Source organism: Microcebus murinus, chromosome 4, assembly GCF_040939455.1.
Source record: "Microcebus murinus isolate Inina chromosome 4, M.murinus_Inina_mat1.0, whole genome shotgun sequence".
In the NCBI taxonomy this organism is placed as follows: domain Eukaryota; kingdom Metazoa; phylum Chordata; class Mammalia; order Primates; family Cheirogaleidae; genus Microcebus; species Microcebus murinus.
In genome coordinates, this window is record NC_134107.1 from 20,275,401 (window position 1) to 20,295,570 (window position 20,170).

Sequence of the window (20,170 nt, forward strand, 5' to 3'; positions counted from 1 at the left end):
CAACTTTTAGGAAAAACATCAACCAATTAAAAACACGATATTGACAACCGCATACCTCATATTCCTCTGCGAACCCACAGTTGGAGTCGGCTTGCTGCTTCTTAAAGTAGGCCTCGAAATTCTCCACCCTGATCAACTTGGATCTAAGGAAACAAAGCATTTGGATTTTCTACATTCAGTGAAGTTCATACTCAAAAGAACTAAATACAAGTTATAAAAGAAAGTAAAGAGGTTACTCACTTTTTAGGTCTTCATCATAGAAAGGAAAAGAAAAAAAAAATAAGCCATTAGAAAGACTCATTCTCTGGATATGACAGTGAACATCTTCCCCAAAGAACAATAATTTAGGGGCATGGGGGTCAACGTCACATTATTTACAAACCACTGCAGTGTAAGTCAGGAAACCTGATTTCTAGATCCTGTTGTGTAACTGACTGGCTCTGTGACTTTAAGTAAGTTCTTCTCTCCCGCTAAATCTTGATAATCCATTCAATTATTTTAATCACGAAATATATATTTACTGGTAGAACAGAAGAACATGACAAAGCAGCTAGCTTCAGGAGAGTAATAAAACATAGATTCCCTGCAGAAAACAGAGCAAGCAAGAACTTCGAGACGATCACAGTCAAATGTGTCAATCAGGAAAAATGACAGCAAGTTCCGTCAGAAATTCCCTAGATAGTCACTGAACAGATTGAGGGATTTCGTGTCTTAAAATAAAGCTCATATCTTGAGAGACTTACTTAATTTGAGAAAAGGACACTTCATTGTTCTTTGCATCTTTCCTGTTTTGAAAGAAAAGAGACCCATTAGACCAAAAAGGTTCATTCTGTGCTTCTCTGTGCTTTGCATATCTGCAAAATGACTTTTCTCCAGGCACCAGTTCATATGTGACAGTAAATCCTGCCCACCAATACTAAGCTTAATGTTCCAAGCAACAAACGCTGACTACAGATCTATGAAGGTGTTTCCTTTAACACTACCCTAAAAGTATGAAAAAATCAAACTCAAACAACTTTTAGGAATTTTCTTGCAAATATATATCAGCAGAATTATCTTGCTGTAAGGCAAGCCTCAGTATCTCGTGCTCTGCTTTTGACAACGTTTTTCTGATAAGTTAATGCAATAAGCCAAAAAACATATCAGATTCAGTGCAGACAAGTTGGTCAGACACCTACACTCTCCCACATTGCTGACTAAACTCCACATTGGTGTTTTAAAAAATCTTTCCAGAAGGCGATCTGGTAGTATGCATCAAAATTGAAAACAGACAACCCCACCAACCCAGCAATTGCCCAGCTTGGAATTTGACCTAAGGAAATAATGCTGAATGTGCCCAAAGATTTAGGCACAAGGATAAGTAACTATAGCAAAACCAAACAAAAAAACCTGAAAACTGAAAATATCTAGGAAATTGGTTAAATAAACGATGGCACTTCCACATAGTCGAACACTCTCTAGCCACTTAAAATGACGATGAAATGAAGCTGCCCATAATGTCTCAAGTGAATAAAGCAGGCTAGACACTAGCATGTATGATTCCATTTGTGTGTAAATTTGTGTGTGAGTTCCGTAATCACATCAAAATATTAACAGTAGTTTTGTAGTTTTGTGTGTATGCTACAGTTATGGATTACCTATTTATTTTTGTTCTTTTCTGAATTTTTTTGCCGTAGTATGTATTATTTTTATTTTTAACAGAAAAACAATAAAGCTGGTTTACCCAGCCACTGAACTCCCCCTCCCCGCTTCCACCCTGCAAAAATCAGAACCTAATATTAATATAAAAGCTGTGCAAAGCACCATATTTATCCAATGCTCCTCAGCTTCACCAGTTAGGCACGATTATTATCCCCATATGGTAGGTGAGGACACAGAGGCTAAGCTTCCTAACTGCTAGTCGTAGACGGAGGCTGTGTTCAAACTTAGCTAGCCCTAAAATGAAGTCTCTTAACACTCCACTGTGGAAAGGATCTGCGAATGAGAATCACCCTTTGAAAGGAGCATGGCACTCCGCTGCGTTTACCAACGGCCTGACGTGATGGCTGTGATGATGGCTTTAAAGTCCCCCGCCTGAGTACAGATGCCACGGTATGGGCCAGATGGTGAACACCGCAGGTGACGGGAACATGGCGCTCACCGTACTACTCCTTCCCATTTGGAGAAAGTTTGAAATTTCCCACAATAAAAAGCTTCCTTAAATAGTAAAGTATTATTATGAGGATAAGAAGTATCACCTTTTCTTTCTCCAGAAGATGAAGCCTCCCACGGCCACAATCACCAGGGCACCGAAGATACATCCAAACACGGCTCCACAGATGACACCTGGGAAACGCCCACATGGGAGACGCTGCAAGAGGTGCTCACGCAGGCCCCCATGCGGCAGTGACAACCGGCCCAGGCCCTCACACCAGAGGGTCTGGGGGTGTGGGGGGAGGTGTACACACACACACACACACACACACACACACACACACACACACACGAGAGTTAAGTAGCTTTGGACTATTTCAAATTAGTCTAAGTTTAAAGTTCAGGTCCAGCTAGTTTTGCACCTTAAACTCAGGAGCTGGTTTCTTTGTCTCCAATCCACCAACTGGAAGGTCTTGAGAAAGTCACTATTCCTCTCCAGGTGTCAGTTTCTTCAAGCACAAATTCAGGGAACTGGGCTAGATCAGTTATTTTCTTTCCACCTCTGACTTTTTGAGACCAGCATGCACATACAAATGAGCAGAGGTACCTACAGCACCACGCCCAGGCTACGTGAAATCTACTGTTTACTGGGGAAGGGTGTGGGGACTCCCTAAGCTTTGCATCTGGGGCAGGAATTCTTCCCTACACCCAACAACTGCACCCAACACAAACTAACAAACCACTTGGTCCATCTGTCTCTGGCCTGGAGATGGGGGACGTACCCCCGCAGGTCCCTGAGGATCCTGTATCACTTAGGTCTGTGTAACAAAGGGGAGGAGCACTTGACAAGGAGTCCAAGACCAGGGCCGGGCACAGTGGCTCACGCCTGTAATCCTAGCTCTCTGGGAGGCCGAGGTGGGTGGATCGTTTGAGCTAAGGAGTTCAAGACCAGCCTGAGCAAGAGCGAGACCCCATCTCTACTATAAATAGAAAGAAATTAATTGGCCAACTAATATATATAGAAAAAAATTAGCCGGGCATGGTGGCGCATGCCTGTAGTCCCAGCTACTTGGGAGGCTGAGGCAGCAGGAGGATTGCTTGAGCCCAGGAGTTTGAGGTTGCTGTGAGCTAGGCTGACGCCACGGCACTCACTCTAGCCTGGGCAACAAAGTGAGACTCTGTCTCAAAAAAAAAAAAGGAGTCCAAGACCAGAATTTCTGCCTCTAAAGCTACCGTGTGACCCCAGGCAAGTGACTCCCCTCTCTGGGCTTTAACAGCCTTATTTCTGAAAGGGGCTTGGACAAGACAAGTTCTGTGGCTCCTTCTGATGCTAATATTCAAGGATTCTATGCACCATGTCACAGGATGTGCCTGCCATGTGGGCATATAAGTGACCACACTGAGATAATGGGACAGAATAATCTTTGCAGACTGGAAGGCAAACGGCACTCAGAGAAGGAGAGTGTGGGCGCTGGGCTGTGGGGCCTCAGAGGAGGAAGCTGAGGACAGCCCAGGGACATCTCAACTTCTGGAAGGGAGAGCCGGCCACTCCAACTATCCCAGCCAGCCTTCTGTGGAAACCTGGAGCAAAACCCCACTGAACGGGCTGTCTTCCCTCTACCTGGATCCTGGGGCAAGAAAACGGCATCTGAGTAGCGACTGAAGGACACATAGCTCTCAGCCCCATCGATGATCCCGTAGTTCTGAGGGTGAAAGGTAATGTTGGTGAAGCCAGCCACACACGCCCTGTGGGTGACAAAGAGCAGAAAGAGGTGGCTGAGACATGTCTGGCGCCCCACACACGAGGCTCAGCCCCCAGAGAACAGGGCTGGGAAGACGTTACCGGTAGGAGCCCAGCGGTTCCAGCTTCCCGTTGTAATAGCCAAGTGTGGTCGACTCGTTCCCAACGTCAATTTCGTATTTTGAGACTTCAGACGAGCCCTGAGAACGTCCCTTTTCTTCTGTTCTGATGAGGTATGTCACGTAAGTGTCCGAGGCTCCCTTTTTGAAATCCTCATACGTATATTTCAAGACGTCGGGAGAAGGGTGACCAGCTGAGAAAGGCACACAGAAGGAAAGTCATGAGAAAGTGATGGCTGGGAGAGGGTTAAGTCTCCCCATAGCCAAATAACCACAGGACGCTGGGTGGTAACGGTGTCAGCGACCCTCTCTGAAGTATCGCTCTGTGCCAGTTCTAAGTGCTTTACCTACACGAACTCATTTCATCCCCACAAAACTCATTGCCCAAGCTTACCCCCATTTGACAGATGAGAAAATGAAGGCACAGAAAGCTAAGAGGCCCTGGCCCAAGATCACACCACCTACGAGGTGGAGCTGAATTTCCAACCCAGAGTGTGTGGCTTGGAGCCGGTGGTCTCGCCCAACCCAGGCTGGCACCGGGCAGTCTCACTGCCTCCCTCAATGTGATGTGTTGAAAACCGTCACAGCAAAATGACAGCGAGCTTGAAACAGACCCAAAATAAAGAGACAGAAAGGGAGAGGGATCTCAACCTCACTTTTTGAAACTTTGCCACAGGTTATCATACAAGCACATTTCTACCCTGCAGGATCCCCGTCCCTTACCGGTATTATGCCTGGTCCCCGTGTTGCTCAAGGAGACCAGAATGACAGCACAGGAAGAGACTGGGCAGAGGGGGCACTGCATCATTCACATTTCGTTTAAAGAATCCCCAAAACAACAAAACTTGATGTTTTAAATCTAGGCCTTATGCAAAGCACTCACGAATAGCTACCAAAGACACTCAATTATTCCCTTCTTACTACCAAGGAATGTAACAAAGTCCTTTTAAGGAAAAGCAGCCTTTAACGCACCTCCTCTCTCAGCTACCGGGATGCTCTTTACAAGATCCTGCTAACAAATGCAAACCTTTTTCTGTCTGCTCTCAAGACAAAGTCATCCCCTGAGGACGATGGGTATGTGTTTCTGTGTGTGTGAGAGATACATAGAGAGAGTTCGTTAAGACTAATATTCTGCTACCTAAAAGGCCTTATGATGTAAAAGAGAAGAAAAACCTAGATCACAGGCCAGCAAGTCATGTTCATTCTTTATGTATCTTCTATGACTTCTTTCACACTACAGTGGAGTTCAATCGTGTGACAGAGGCTGTAAGGCCGGCAAAAATTAAAATATTTGCTATCTGGCCCTGCAGAGAAAGCATATCAACTGTCAGCCTAGCAGCTCACCCCCACCCCCCGTGTGAGTGCAAAGCACGGGCTGCAGCACACAGACAGGCGTGTATCGGCATCACTAATGTGCTCCGGTGGGCACAGAGATGGCACCGGTCACAGCATCACTCATGAACTGCTTAACCCACGGAGGCCCCTCCTTACCTTCCCCAGTGGTGAGAATGACAGCGTAGGCTTTGATGGGCCCATGGCTGGCTTCAAATCCACTGAATTTGACCTTTACGGAATTGTGGCTGAGAGATGTAATGTTAGGGGATTCATCTGGAGGAGGGGGGTCTGGAAAAAAACAAGACAAACTATGATCACCCAACATTTAAAACCAAAGAAGGAGCAAAATGATTAGGTAGAGAATGTGCTTCAGTGCCGTCCTCGAGATCTGCCCCTGCTCTGGGAGCTGCATGCTGGGCTCGTGCAAAGCCAATCTAGAAGCAACGGGCAGGGAAGAAAATTGGTGATGAGCAGACACAGATCCTGGTAATCCTGACGAGCTCAAAGGGACCCCTCAGTGTGTCCAGCCTCATGTCCAGGGTGGGTGCCCAGCAGCCTTCTTTGATTTTGTTGTTATTAGTGCCGTTGTTGTTGCTTCTAACACTATATGCTTTTATTTTTTAATAGATTTATTGAGGCATAACTAGAATACTACCAAAGGGGTAAAAGACTTATACAATGAAAACTACAAAACACTGATGAAAGAAATGTAAAAAGACACAAATAAATGGAAAGACATCCCATGTTCATGGATTGGAAGACTTAATATTATTAAAATGTCCATACCACTCAAAGAGATCTACAGATTCAATGCAACCTCCACCAAAATCCCAATGGTATGTTTTACAGAATAGAAAAAACAATCCTAAAATTCATATGGAATCATGAAAGACTCAGAATAGCCAAAGTGATCTTGAGAAAAAACAAAGCTGGAGGCCTCCTCACACATCCTGATTTCAAAATATGTTACACAGCTACAGTAATTAAAACAGTATATGGCCAGGTACGGTGGCTCACACCTGTAATCCTAGCACTCTGGGAGGCTGAGGCGGGCAGATTGCTCGAGGTCAGGAGTTCAAAGCCAGCCTGAGCAAGAGGGAGACCCCATCTCTACTATAAATAGAAAGAAATTAATTGGCCAACTAATATATATAGAAAAAATTAGCCAGGCGTAGCGGCACATGCCTGTAGTCCCAGCTACTTGAGAGGCTGAGGCAGCAGGATTGCTTGAGCCCAGGAGTTTGAGGTTGCTGTGAGCTAGGCTGATACTACGGCACTCACTCTAGCCTGGGCAACAAAGCGAGACTCTGTCTCAAAAAAGAAAAACAAAACAGTATAGTATGGGCATAAAGACAGACATAGACCTATGCAACAGAATAGAAAGCCCAGAATTGAGCCCACATAGACAGTCAACCAATCTTTGACAGGGGCACCAAGAATACAAATGGGGGAATGACAGTCTCTTCAACAAACGGTGTTGAGAAAATTGGATATCCACATGATGCCGAACTCCTATTTTACACCAGACACAGAAATGAACTCTGAATGGGTTCAAAACTTAAATATAAGTCCTAAAACTAAAAATCCTATAAAAAAATGTTTTAAAATAGGGAAAAATCTTCTTGATATTGGTCTTGACAGTGGTTTCTTGGATATGATGACAAAAGCACAGCAAGAAAACCAAGATTGGAGAAGCAGAATTACATCAAAAATCATATAAAGCTTTTGCACAGTAAAGGAAACAACAGAATGAAAAGCCAACATCCTTGTTTGGTGAAGATAATCTACCTTTGTCATCTCCCCAGTCCCTCTGACTCAAGATGGACCAGGTTCCTTTTCCTGAGAACTGGGGTGGAGGAAAGAGAGTGAGAAAGACACCGTGTGGGTGGAACTCAAAGGTGGATTTGGGAGCTGTCCACAGACACCACGTGGACTTGGCCCCAGGGTCAGTGTTGGCTGGGAACAAAGATGCATGAGGTGTCCAGGGAGAAGAATCAAAGATGAGACGGGGAGGGAACACACATCCTCCAGAGACCTGGGCACATTCCTGCTCCATGTCCTTCACACTACAGTCCCCCCATTTTTGCAGGAGTTGGTCTAAAATATCACTGAGAGAAACCCAACAGGCTTCCTTCCTAGAAACCAGAGAAGCCCACACAGGAATGCCCCATGGGTGACCTTCATAAATATGTGAAGCCAGTCTCTGAATTAACACAAAAGGAAGAAAATGCTGAATTAAAGATGATCCTTCTCCGCATATACTCTTTCTACCTAAATTTGTCTCCCACATACAGTTTGTGTTGTTCTCATTATTACACTAAAGATTCAGGGAGACTGAGAAAACTGAACTCCAAAACAGTCACAGCACGATACTCTACGCTTGCCCCGTCCAACATGGCAGCCACCAGCCACGTGTAGCTGCAGAGTCCTTGAAACATGACTGGTTTGAATTCAGATGTGCTAAAAGTATAGAATATGACCTAGATGCCAAAGACTTAGTACAAAAAGGAATGTAAAATATGTCACGAATACTTTAGACAAATTATGTGTACAAATAATCTTTTTAATACATTGGGTTAAATAAAATGTTATTAATTTTAATTTCAGCAGTTCCTCTTTACTGTTTTAAATATGGCTACTAGAAAACTTTAAATTACACATGAAGCTCACATTGTATTTCTAGGGGATGGCGCTCCTCTTAAACTACAAGTGTCAGCAACCTCTCAAGTAACTGACAGCAGTGACCGCTGGGAGGTGCTGTTCCCATGTCTGATGGCCAGCTGTGAGCACAGACGTTTCCTACCAGTTTTAAGCCTTGCAGCTGCCCAGGGAGGGTCCCCCGCTGCCCACCCAAGGCTGGCAGCAGCATGCTAGCTCACCCACCACCAGACCTGGAAATCCTCCCCCTCTCAGCTCACCTCAATCCTGCGCTCCAGGGGCCCTGGTGGCCTTACTCTCCATCCTTGTCCCTCACTGCAGCACACGATAAGCCACCAACAAATGTGAGCTAGAAAACTATCCCTCCAGCTCTCCCTGACCTACCCATCCCTCCAACACTTCCAAACTCTTACAGAAACGGCAACTCCACTTTTATGTGATGCATGTTAAATTTGTACATAAAAATGCATCTGAGGCCAGGCGTGGTGGCTCATGCCTGTAATCCTACCACTTTGGGATGCCAAGGAAAGAGGATCACTTGAGATCAGGAGTTCTAGACCAGCCTCAGCAAAAGCAAGACCCCATCTCTACAAAATACAAAAATCAGCCAGGAGTGGTAGCACACGCCTGTAGTCCCAGCTACTTGGGAGGCTGAGGCAGGAGGATTAAGCCCAGGAGTTTGACGTTGCAGTGAACTATGATGACACCACTGCACTCTAGTCAGGGCAACAGAGCAAGACCCTGTCTCCAAAAAAAAAAAGCATCTGAGGAAAGGAAGCTACAGATTAAAAAGTGAGAGACTCATTAGAGTAAATATGTGGCCATTACCCAACCCTATCACACATTGTTCAGCTTCCAAAACAACTCAATTTGATGACCTCCTGACCTCTAAGCCAGGGACTGTGCTCAGCCCTGGAGATATCAAATCAGACAGGATTTCTATTCTGCAGCTTATATGCACTGAGGAGATGACATCATGAAAGAGAACTACAAAAATGTATATAAAATGTTCACTGTTTCTTTCATGTTCTGGAGTGCTGCAGAAACTCATAAGAGTATGACCCAGAGCTGTGCACAATTGTGCACTACACAACTCTAATCCATACAAATAGTATCCCATGGAATTGTGCAGTGCACAACCTGAGCAGCTTTATATGGCAGACCTGAAGTAGTCTTCAGCACACATTACCTCATCTAATTTGTACAACAGTCCTTCAAGGTAAGTATTATTTTCCCCTTTTTACACTAAGGAAAACAATGCTCAGAGAGGTGGAGTAGCTTTCCTAAGATCACACAGCTGGCAAAAGGCAGAACTTGGAATCAAACCCAGGTCTGCCTATCTACGTCTGAGTCTCTGCCCACAGAGCCCCTCAGCACTTTCCAAATCAGGTCCTAAAGTAAAAGGCCCTTTTTTCTTACTATTACAACCACTAATTCCTTAGAAACTGTCATAAACATTGTGATGCCCTAAAGAAAACACATCCAGGAGTCAAAAAGCACAAAGAGAAATGGAACCCCACCAGGCTGATCTAAGACACAACTTTGGCAAAGACAGTGGGAGCAAAAGACAAATAAAATGAAACGAAGACACAAGAAGTAATTTTTCCAAGCACACACACACACCAAAAGACAGGCCAAGAAAAGATTAACTACGTAGTGAGTGATGATTCTGTTTCCCAAAACAGCTCAGCAGCTTGTTAATATGATTTCCAGGGAAATATGAGTCTTGACTGAATACCTGATAATAGTACAAAAAGGTCTTAAATTTTTTTAAGTGTAGTGTTAATATTAACATGGCTATGTTTGAAAGAAAGAAAAAAGGACTCCCTATCTTGAAGTAATACATACTGAAATATTTAGAAATAAAGTTATATAATGATCAGGACTGGTTTCAAAGTATCCACAAAGGGAAAGGAGGAAAAGATACAAATGAAACAAACAGGCCAAGAGCTGACGCGTGTCCCACTGGGTGAGGACAGACACATGGGTTTCATCACACTATTCTCTACTTTTGTGTATATTTTAACATTTCTATAAAAATGCTTTTTTTTTAATGCAGAAAGGGAGCTAACTACTTAAAAGAAAATGTGGCAATTAGATATTTTGTAAAGAAAAGGAACCTTTTAGAATGTAAAAAATGGGTCCTTCTTACTCTGCCTTTTTTAGACTGGATTTCAATAGACCAGGAAACCAGTCTATGCAAGTAAAAGCAAATATTTTAGAGGAAATAAAAAACAAAAACTGATTTCTAGGCCACACTCTCAGACCCACTGGGTCTGCCTCTCTGGGGTGACCACGATGCGGGGTGACCAGGATGGCACGAAGGGGTGGCAGGGCTTCCCACCCCTGCCACAAAGCCCACCTGTGATGCCAGTGACACAGGTGTTTTGGGCAGGAAATGCCATCTTTTCACAGGACACGGTGGTGATGCTGATGTTGTACGAGGTAGAAAAATTCAAATAGGTGACTTCCGTCCTGTACTCGGTGCCATTCTCGGAGGAGCAGCTCTCCAGGTGCGTCGTGTTGTCCCAGGCCCCGCTGCTGACCTGCAGCTTGAAGCCTGCATTGGCACCAGGAGGGCAGGCCCATCGGAGAGCCAAGGCTGGCTCCTTGGAGACCACGTCACAGTGGAAGGAGGCCACAGATGCAGGATCTGCAAAGCAAGCACAGGGCAGCGTGAGACGCCCTCTGAAACCGTCCTCTGTTAAACATGAGGCTCTTCCCTTTACCACACTTTGTGAATTGTGAGATAGGTAGGGATCAAGAAGGCCGAAAAGATTGAGCATCATTTTAACAGTATCCTTTCCTTCTCCTTCAGTGTAAAAGCCAAACCAAGAACTGCACGGCCAGACATCACCTGTGCCCTGGCCCTGCATTGCTCAAGTGGGCCTTACCTCCTGCCCTGCATGCGCCTGCTCCCACGGCTCCACTCCCGCCACCCCAGGCTCTGGCTCTTCCTTCCTCCAACACAGCAGGCAGACTCCAGCCCCAGGGCCTTTGCACTGGCTGCTCCTCTGCCTGTAAGGTTCTCGTGCCCTGACAGCCACATGGCTGGCTCCTTCCCTTCCTTCAGATCCTTGCTCAACAGTCACCTCTTCATTGAGGCCTCTCCTGAGCACCCTAGATAAACATCTCATTCCTCCTTCCAGAATAAAAGTTCCAAGAAGGCAGGGACTTGTCTGTCTGGCATAAACATCTGAAGAAATGATGAGGGCATCAAGACAGCACTAGTGAGCTAATATAATGTCTCGGGAGAGCTCGATGTGTATCTGCACACACACGAAACCTGACTCCAGACTGTGGAGGACCTACCTGCAAGGTCAACCCCACCTGGGAAGGAGTCCAAGAGGCACCTGGGACCACTCACCTGTACAGAATGACTCCCTCCCGGGTGCCAGGGACTCGGTAACATCCCCCACTTGTGCAAAGATCTCCACGTTGTAAGATGAGCCAGGTGTTAATTCAGTGACTGCAGCGTAAGTGACTCCAATGGCCGAGACCACCTGGGTGGCACTGCTGGAATTTCCAACTTGCTCAATAAGAAGGCGGTAGGAGTACGTGGCAGAGGCTTCATCGGAGTTATTCCACCTTAAGGCTGCCGCTGTGGTGTTGGTGCTTATTTCAATGTTGGACACTTCGCTGGGCCCTTGAGTTAGGAGAAAAAAAAATTTTTTTTTTAAGTAAAAGTATGAATTAGCTAGAATTCCAGGACTATTTTATTTACTACCTCCAAAAATACCCTGGCTCCTTTTGGAAAGAATTATTAAAGCTAATATTTGCTGGTTCAAAAGATGGAAAATTTCCCAAAAAGACATTCGGTAAATAATTATACAGACTAAATCTCAACAGAGTAAAAGCATTTCAGGCTTCTTTGAATACTTCGACTTTATCGGAAATATATGTTAATATTTTAAGACATAATTTCTAATCTGTTTTTCAAATCTGACAGCTAAAAGAGAAACACATACGAAAAATGTTATTAGAAACTAACATCTCTACCACATATTTAGTTCGAATAGTGGCAAAACACCCCCATCACTACTGCAGGCAAAGCTCTCCACCAAACAGTATCTTCTAATGCCAACAGGACGAGGCGCCTGTATGCCCAAGGAACGCATGGGACAGGTATGTCCTCCATTCCCACGGAACCACTTCCTGCTTGTAAAGGCAGTTGCAAGTTCACGAGCGGCAACACCAGTGTCCCACGAGGACAGCAGAGGCCGGTGTTTTCGACGTCAGCACTTTCGGCTTCGACCTGGAGCCCAGAAGCACACTGGCTCCCACCCCGCCTGTACACGGCACCTCCCCCGCGAGAACGCCAGGGAGAGCCCCCTCAGAGGGCGTCCTAAGGGACTTACGTGTGTACTGCGCAGTGGAGTTGGCGTCCCCACGGACATGGTCCACCTCAGGAGAGACTGTGATGTTATACAATGTGCCGGGGACCAGCTGCCCGAGAGTGACCCCTTTGTGGGACGTGCTCGTGCGGTTAGAGCCGTGCTGGGACTGCACGGCCACGTGGTAGACGTACTCAGACGCGCTGTCCTCGCTCGCCCACTCCAGCTCCATCTCCATGGTGGTGACCCGGACGACGTGGATGTCGAACACTGCGCTGGGGGCTGGCCAGAGGACACGGAGGCAAATGAGACCTGTTAGTGACCCCCGTGATGCCCAGCTTCATCTCCAAGTGTCTGTCAAGAGAACTTGCTGTTTCGCCATCAAACTCTCAAATGCAACCACAAAAAGGAAAATTCCAAAACTGAGGTAAGAAATGCACACGCTTGGTTCTTTTAGGAATTTTGGCTCTTCCACGACAACAGATGTACCTGCCGGTTCATCATACCAGTTTCTCCGGTCTTTTGCCTTTGTCATAAAAATGATCCCCTCGAGGGGTCGTCTGGAGGCAAAATCACGTTCAGTTTCTTGATCTGGGTGCTGGTAACCAGATGTGTCCAGTTTGTGAAAACACATCCAACTGTGCGTTGAGGGTATGTGCGGTTTGGGGTGTGTATATTATATATCAACAAAAGGGGTGTTTTGTTTTTTTAGATCACTCACTCAAAAGAAAACACCTTCCTGTGATATAACCTGACACACTGAAGAGGAAAACTGAAATGGAGAGCTGACATTTGCCAAATATTAGCATTTAAGGTCTCGTGAGGAAGGGAAGAAAACACACGTGCCCCCTCCACCCTCAAAATCGGGAGTCAAGCCGGGCACGGTGGCTCACCCCTGTAATCCTAGCACTCTGGGAGACCAAGGCAGGCAGATTGCTCAAGGTCAGGAGTTCGAAACCAGCCTGAGCAAAAGCGAGACCCCGTCTCTACTATAAATAGAAAGAAATTAATTGGGCAACTAATATATAGAGAAAAAGTTAGCTGGGCATGGTGGTGCATGCCTGTAGTCCCAGCAACTCGGGAGGCTGAGGCAGGATGATAGCTTGAGCCCAGGAGTTTGAGGTTGCTTTGAGCTAGGCTGATGCCATGGCACTCACCCTAGCCTGGGCAACAAAGCAAGACTGTCTCAAAAAAAAAAAAAAAAACCAACTAAAAATAACCTAAATATGCCATAAAAAAGGGAAGGGCTATGGAAACTGTGATCTGGCTACATGATGAAACATTCTGCATCCACTGAAAACATGAGGACCATGCGAACTATGGGGGAAAGTTATGGTATATACAAAGTAAAAAAAAAAAAGTTCAAATACAAAATAAAGTTATTTGTATAATAATTATAATGACATAAACAAAAGATATGACTGTAGACACAGAGAGAAAAGGAATTCAGTTGGGTTAGAAGAATGGAGTTATATTTGTTTCCCTTCTTTTTGATTGTGGTAAAACATAATACAATAATATTTGCCATTTTAACCATTTGTCCATGTTCAATTCAGTATCATTAAATACCCTGGCAATGCTGTATAACCATCACCACTATCTATACCCAAAACACTTTCACCATCCTCAACATAAACTCTCTACCTATAAAACAATAATCCTCTATTCCCCTTCCCCCAGCCCCTGGTAATCTCTATTCTACTTCCATCCCCATGAATTTGTCTATTCTCAGTTCCCATATAAGTGAAACAACAGTATTTGTCCTTCTATGTCTGGTTATTTCACTTACATAATTTCAAAATCCATCCATCTTGTAGCATATATCAGAATTTCACACCTTTTTATGGCTGTATAATATTCTACTTTATGGATATATCGCATTTTATCTATCCATTTGTTTATTGATGGACATGGCTGTTTCCACCTTTGGCTATTGTGAATAATGCTACTATGAACAATGGAGTACAAATAACTGTTCGAGACCCTGCTCTCAATTCTTTTGGATATATATATATACCTCGGGACTAGAATTGCTAGATCATGTGGTATTTGTTTCCCTTTTTAAAAAATGCCTTTAATGCGGTTAAATTGATTGTTCCCAATAAGAATGACAGCTATTCAATCATAGAAGGTAACCCTGTAAGAGTCTAGGGCCTTACTTATAACCATTCTTGACTTCCATTCAATGGGCCCAGTCACAGGCTATAGTAAGGAGATGCCTTCTCCTCATGAACACTGAACTACTTTGCAGCTGCATCATGTCAAAGTGTCACACAACCAGATGGAGGACAGCCCAACACCCTGTGACCCTGGGTCAGTTACAAAAGCTCACAGAGCCCCCACTGCCTACTCTGTAAAACAGAGATGATTGATTATAGTACCTACCCCATGAAGTTGTGTTAACATTCTTTAAATACAGTATGAGAGCACCCAACAATGTGTAGACCCCCAATCTATTATATTATTATTATTATTAATATTATTATTACATTAAACTCTGGGTATTAGCAAGTCACACAACATCAAGGGTTCCCCAAAGTGATGATCCTCTTATTAAACATTCTTAATAAGAAGGAAGAAACATCTATTGATACCAAAATGCTCTCTTAATAGTCTCATCTGTGTGTTGAATTTCATCTGAGGGATGCATTTTAGCAGTTCCCTTACTTTGGAAACGGATCCCATAAGTGACTATCAATGCCTAACCCAAGCAGCAGAGCTGAAGAAACCTACCTAAGGAGAATCTCAGAAGCCCAACTGATTTCATGTATGTCTTAAGGAATCTGTCTCATTTCTTTTTTCTCCCTTCTGTATAAAGCATTTCAATTCTCTTGCAATCAAAGATCAAGGAATACTGCATGTCTTTCAAACTTTCCCAAAAAATGTTTTTCAAATTTTAAAAACAAAAATAATGAACATCAACTCCCTAGGAATTCTGAAAAGTTTTTCCCATTAGCCCAGAAATAATTCAATGATTTAAACTATTTTGTGAAATAATATGATGAAATGCATCATAATGAAAAACTGTACATAGCCAACCCACCCAACAATAGAGGAGTAGTTCATTTACAACACTTCTAGAGCAGAGGTTCTTAAACTTTTTAGTCTCAGGATCCCTTTAACTTCTTAAAAATTATTAAAGCTCTCAGAGGATTTTTGTTTATGTAGGTTATAGCAATATTTACTGATTACAAATTCAAAATGAGGACATTGTGAAAACATAAGAATACACAACATGCATTTCATCAGCCATGATGCTGTCTGTCCTAGAGCCCCTTGAAAGAATCTAGGGGATACCCCGGGGATCCCCGGACCACACTTTGGCAACCACCAATCTAGCCCAGGGGTCAGCTAACTTTCTCTGTAATGGCCAGAGAATAAATATTTCAGCCTTTTACGAGCCATGCATTCTCTTTTGCTACTACTCAATTCTAGCACAAAAGCAGCCACAGACAGTGCATAAACAAATGAGCACGGTTGTGTTCCAACACAACTTTATGTACAAAAACAGGCAGCAGGCCAAATCTGGCCCATGGGCCGTTATATCTGCCAACTCAGATTTAGACAATGGAATTCCAGGCAGGTGTCAAAATTATCCTACAGACATATTTATATTGACAAGAAAAAATACTCATAATAAACTAGTATGTAGGAAAAAATCAGATTTAAAAAGAACACACACTCAGGATGACCTGAATGCTTGTAAAAGAATATGTTATATGTATATGCCTTAAAATTATAAACCATCATATACCAAAAGTTATCAGTCAATTATCTCTGGTTGATGGTTTCCAGATGATATATTTTACTTTTGATTGCCTGTACTTTACATACTGAATATGCATTACAGTTATGACATATTTTAAAGATTTTTCTTAGGAAATTAAAACAAAAATAATATTTGAGAAATGTGACGTTTATAAATTATACTGATTTCTTTTAAGAAACATGATCGTTTGATAGAAAAGCCTATTTACCTACCAGTTCTGTTGTAAACTGTTTGAGATGCCCCTTCGGTCCCATTTGGTCCTTGTGGAAATATTTCAAAACGATATTTGGTTCCAGGGTACAAGCCATCAATGATAATACTTTGGTTGGTGGTTGTTTTCACCCAAGATGTTCCAGCTCCATCCTGTGTGATGTTTATCTTGAAGGAATGAGTGTCATTGCTGCTCCAAGCTAAGCCAATTTCCCTTGTGCCAACCATTGTCACTCGAAAGTCGGCAACTGGACCAGGGGCTGTGGGAAGAAAGTAAATGACTAGATTTAGAATCTATTTCTGCAGAAGATACAGATGACAAACCTCACAAAATATTTATACTGACATTAAATGTACACTTAGGACACCTGATCTCTCTTTTTCTCCTCTTTGTATAATTACCTAAAACACACACCCTTCAGAAACTGGTGCTTGTGGCCATGGACGGAGCGCTCGGCCACAAGTGTGCAGAAACCGGGTGCTTGAGTTGTACAGAGTCCTTCACAGGCAATGCGAGGAGGCGTGGGTCCCCACGGTCAGGGCCAGGCTCTGGGGGAGAACCTCGGCAGCTGTCGGCTGCTTTACCTTGAACGCAGTACGGAGCCTGCAGAGCCTCTGTTCAGGGATGTGGGGCAGAGGCTGCACTCAACTCCCAAAATCCATTCCCCCTTTTTCCTTCATCACACACCCCGGGAATTTTAGCCACGTAAAAGGCTGTTGGGAATAAAGAAAACAGTTCCCAGCCTCCCTTGCAGCTAGATGTGACTAAGAATGCGAGCAGAAGTACACGGGACTTCCAGGAAGTATCCTTAAAGGGTGGGGCGAGACCTGCTGCCCTTCTTCCCTCTTACAGCTGGAACATGGACGTGATGGCTGGAGCTCAGGCTGCCTGGCCCAGAACCAACACCACTGCAGTGACTGCAGCTTCCTGATCCCGGCTCACAGCTGAAAACACGTTCCTGGATCCAGCAAGCCACCACTGATTGCTCACTCTGCTGTCTGTGACAACGGTGGTGGCTCTCCAGGGTGGTCAGTTCTGCAGCCTTAGTATGGGAGTCATTTCTGGAGGACTAAAGTCTGCTCCTAAAGTCTGCTCCTCAGCTGTCATGGGTTGAATTGTGCCCAGCTCCCAAAATTCATTAAGATGAGGGGATGGGGACACAGACACGCACAGACTGAAGGACAACCATGTGAAGACACAGGGAGAAGACAGCCATCTACAAACCAAGAGGAGAGGCTCAGAAGAAACAAAACCTGCTGTTACCTTGACCTCCAACTTTCCAGCCTCCAGAACTATGAGAAAATATATTAATATTTCTGTTGTTTCAGCCACCCCATCTGTGGTACTTGTTATAGCAGCTGCAGCAAACTAATACACCAGCCCTTCCAAAGACTCGATAAACACTCAATTTTTAGGACAAGCCCCTTTTGGCTTAAAATAGCTATATAGTTCCTATTTCTTGCAATTTCCTTTTTTTTTTTTTTTTTTTTTGAGACAGAGTCTCGCTTTCTTGCCTAGGCTAGAGTGAGTGCCGTGGCGTCAGCCTAGCTCACAGCAACCTCAAACTCCTGGGCTCAAGCGATCCTCCTGCCTCAGCCTCCCGAGTAGCTGGGACTACAGGCATGCGCCACCATGCCCGGCTGATTTTTATATTATATATATTAGTTGGCCAATTAATTTCTTTCTATTTTTATGGTAGAGACCGGGTCTCGCTCAGGCTGGTTTTGAACTCCTGACCTTGAGCAATCCGCCCGCCTCGGCCTCCCAGAGTGCTGGGATTACAGGCGTGAGCCACCGCACCCGGCCCTTTTTTTTTTTTTTTTTTGAGACAGAGTCTTACACTGTCACTCCAGGTAGAATGCAGTGATGTCTTGATAGCTCACTGTAACCTCCAGTCCCTGGGCTCAAGCAATCTTCCTGCCTCAGCCTCTCGAGCAGCTGGAACTACAGGCGCACACCACCACACCCAGCTAATTTTTCTATTTTTAGTAGAGAGGGAGTCTTGCTCTTGCTGAGGCTGGTCTCGAACTCCTGAGCTCAAGTGATCCTCCCGTCTTGGCCTCCCAGAGTGCTAGGATTACAGGCGTGAGCCACTGCGCCCAGCCTGTTTCTTGCAACTGAACCCTGGTTAACACTCTACCATCCCCATCCTGCCTAGTATTGGGCTTCTGTTGTAGGTGAGAGAAATAAAATCATCTTATTTAAGCCACTGATATTTGGAGGTTTGGAGGGTTGTTATAGTTGAATCTAATACTAAATAATAGAGATACTAAATAGGAAGAAAAGTAAAAGGTGAAGAAATGAAAACAGACTTCATTTTCTCCAAAAAGCCCCCAAAATACATCTGTAAGAGTACTTAAGGTGTACTTTTTCAGAAGGAACAGACATTTGAGTAAAGCATTCTCATGGGTTGAGTCTGGGTCCAGAGCCAGGTACCCTGGGTTTCAACTACCTGCTCACCACGTACGAGCTCTATGGCCCTGGACAAACTGTTCAGCCATGCTGGCTCTAGTGTTCTCATCTGTAAAAGGGGGACCCTATTCCCTACCATGGAGGACACTGTGACACTGTGACACAGTTCCTGGTACTGCACAAAAGGCATTGCTGGTGTCGATGCTATTGATGAGTAGTAAAATTAATGTTATATTACTGTATTACCAGGACATCATTACTATCTTATTTTACGTTATCAGCCTTCTTTGGAACAGAAGGCTTTTTATTTGCTGCCAAAAGTTTTATCTTTTAGAGACATTTAAGCAAACAAAGGATGAGACATATAGCTGTGCCACTGGGTCATTATAATGTCAGCGTCCAAGGGACAAAGAGACATGAATATCCAGGTTCTTTTTTGTCTCCCTGTATCAACTCCCACTACGTCTCTGTCACACTAGAATGACTACAAGCACAGGTTTACTCTCATCTCTGCCACTTAACAAGGTGTGACACCTGCCTACACCACTTCTCTTGGCCTTGGCTTCCTCATGCACAAAATAAGGCTGATGCCAACCACGTCACAGGGTTGGCGTGGGCATTCAGGGAGACGGTGCATGGAAAGCACGTCACACGGGGCTCCGCGTGTGGTTAGGGTCAAGCAAGGATCACCATTATTATCTCACACGCCTTGAAGGGGGTGAGAGCCCATGCGGGCCACACACTGAGCTGGACCTTCCCAGAGGGCAGGATCAGAGCTTCTCTGTCCCGTATCTGGGCCTGGCGCGCAGTAGGCCAGCAAGGAAGGTGAGCCAGAGCAACGGGTGAACTCACGGGTGTACACTTGGAGGAAGCCCGGTGTGCCCTCGGCGTCGCCCAGGACAGCGCGCACCGTGACGTTGTAGAGGGTGCTCGAGCTGAGTCCAGAGATGACGGCGTGCGTCTCACTGACGGTCTCATTGAGACAGAAGGACGTGTCCTCCCCAGCCACGTGTATCTCATAGGTATAGACGGAGGACGACTCATCGTCACTGATTTTCCAGGTCAGGGTCATGCTTGTGGCACTGATGTTCACAACTGTGACGTCAAAAACCCCACTGGCATCTGTGAGGACACAAGAGGAGTTAAAAAGAACCACAACGGCCATGAGAGACACAGAAAGAGAGGTGGTCTCCAGAGCATGTCATCGAGGCTGAGAAACACTCTTAGGGATTGTTGCTTCCTGCTCTCCACCACCTGACCACGCTGGAGAAGCGTGCGGGTCCAGCCAAAGTCGGTGGTGAAGAAACAACCTGGCCTACCGCACCTACACGGTTACTCTTTGTCCTTTTCTGTGAGTTGACTCGGAGATACGATGGGCTCATAATCAAACAATAATGTGGACTCCATGCGTGCCTTGCTCTAGGGGCGTGACCCAGAAAAATCCCCAAGCATAAATCC

The 20,170-nt window shown here is 44.8% G+C and overlaps 1 protein-coding gene across 1 annotated transcript in view; it reads right to left on the minus strand.

Moving 5' to 3' along the window:
- PTPRJ (protein tyrosine phosphatase receptor type J) overlaps window positions 1-20,170 on the minus strand; it is a 155,645-nt gene that overhangs the window by 13,452 nt on the left and 122,023 nt on the right. Inside the window, exons 7-18 of the mRNA XM_076001866.1 lie at window positions 19,565-19,834; window positions 16,302-16,559; window positions 12,345-12,602; window positions 11,354-11,632; window positions 10,349-10,639; window positions 5,485-5,616; window positions 3,977-4,187; window positions 3,755-3,879; window positions 2,238-2,325; window positions 744-785; window positions 241-249; window positions 56-143 (exon numbers count right to left, since the gene is read on the minus strand). Of these exons, the coding sequence (XP_075857981.1) occupies window positions 56-143; window positions 241-249; window positions 744-785; window positions 2,238-2,325; window positions 3,755-3,879; window positions 3,977-4,187; window positions 5,485-5,616; window positions 10,349-10,639; window positions 11,354-11,632; window positions 12,345-12,602; window positions 16,302-16,559; window positions 19,565-19,834 (2,051 nt within the window). The remainder of the gene's footprint in view (window positions 1-55; window positions 144-240; window positions 250-743; window positions 786-2,237; window positions 2,326-3,754; window positions 3,880-3,976; window positions 4,188-5,484; window positions 5,617-10,348; window positions 10,640-11,353; window positions 11,633-12,344; window positions 12,603-16,301; window positions 16,560-19,564; window positions 19,835-20,170) is intronic.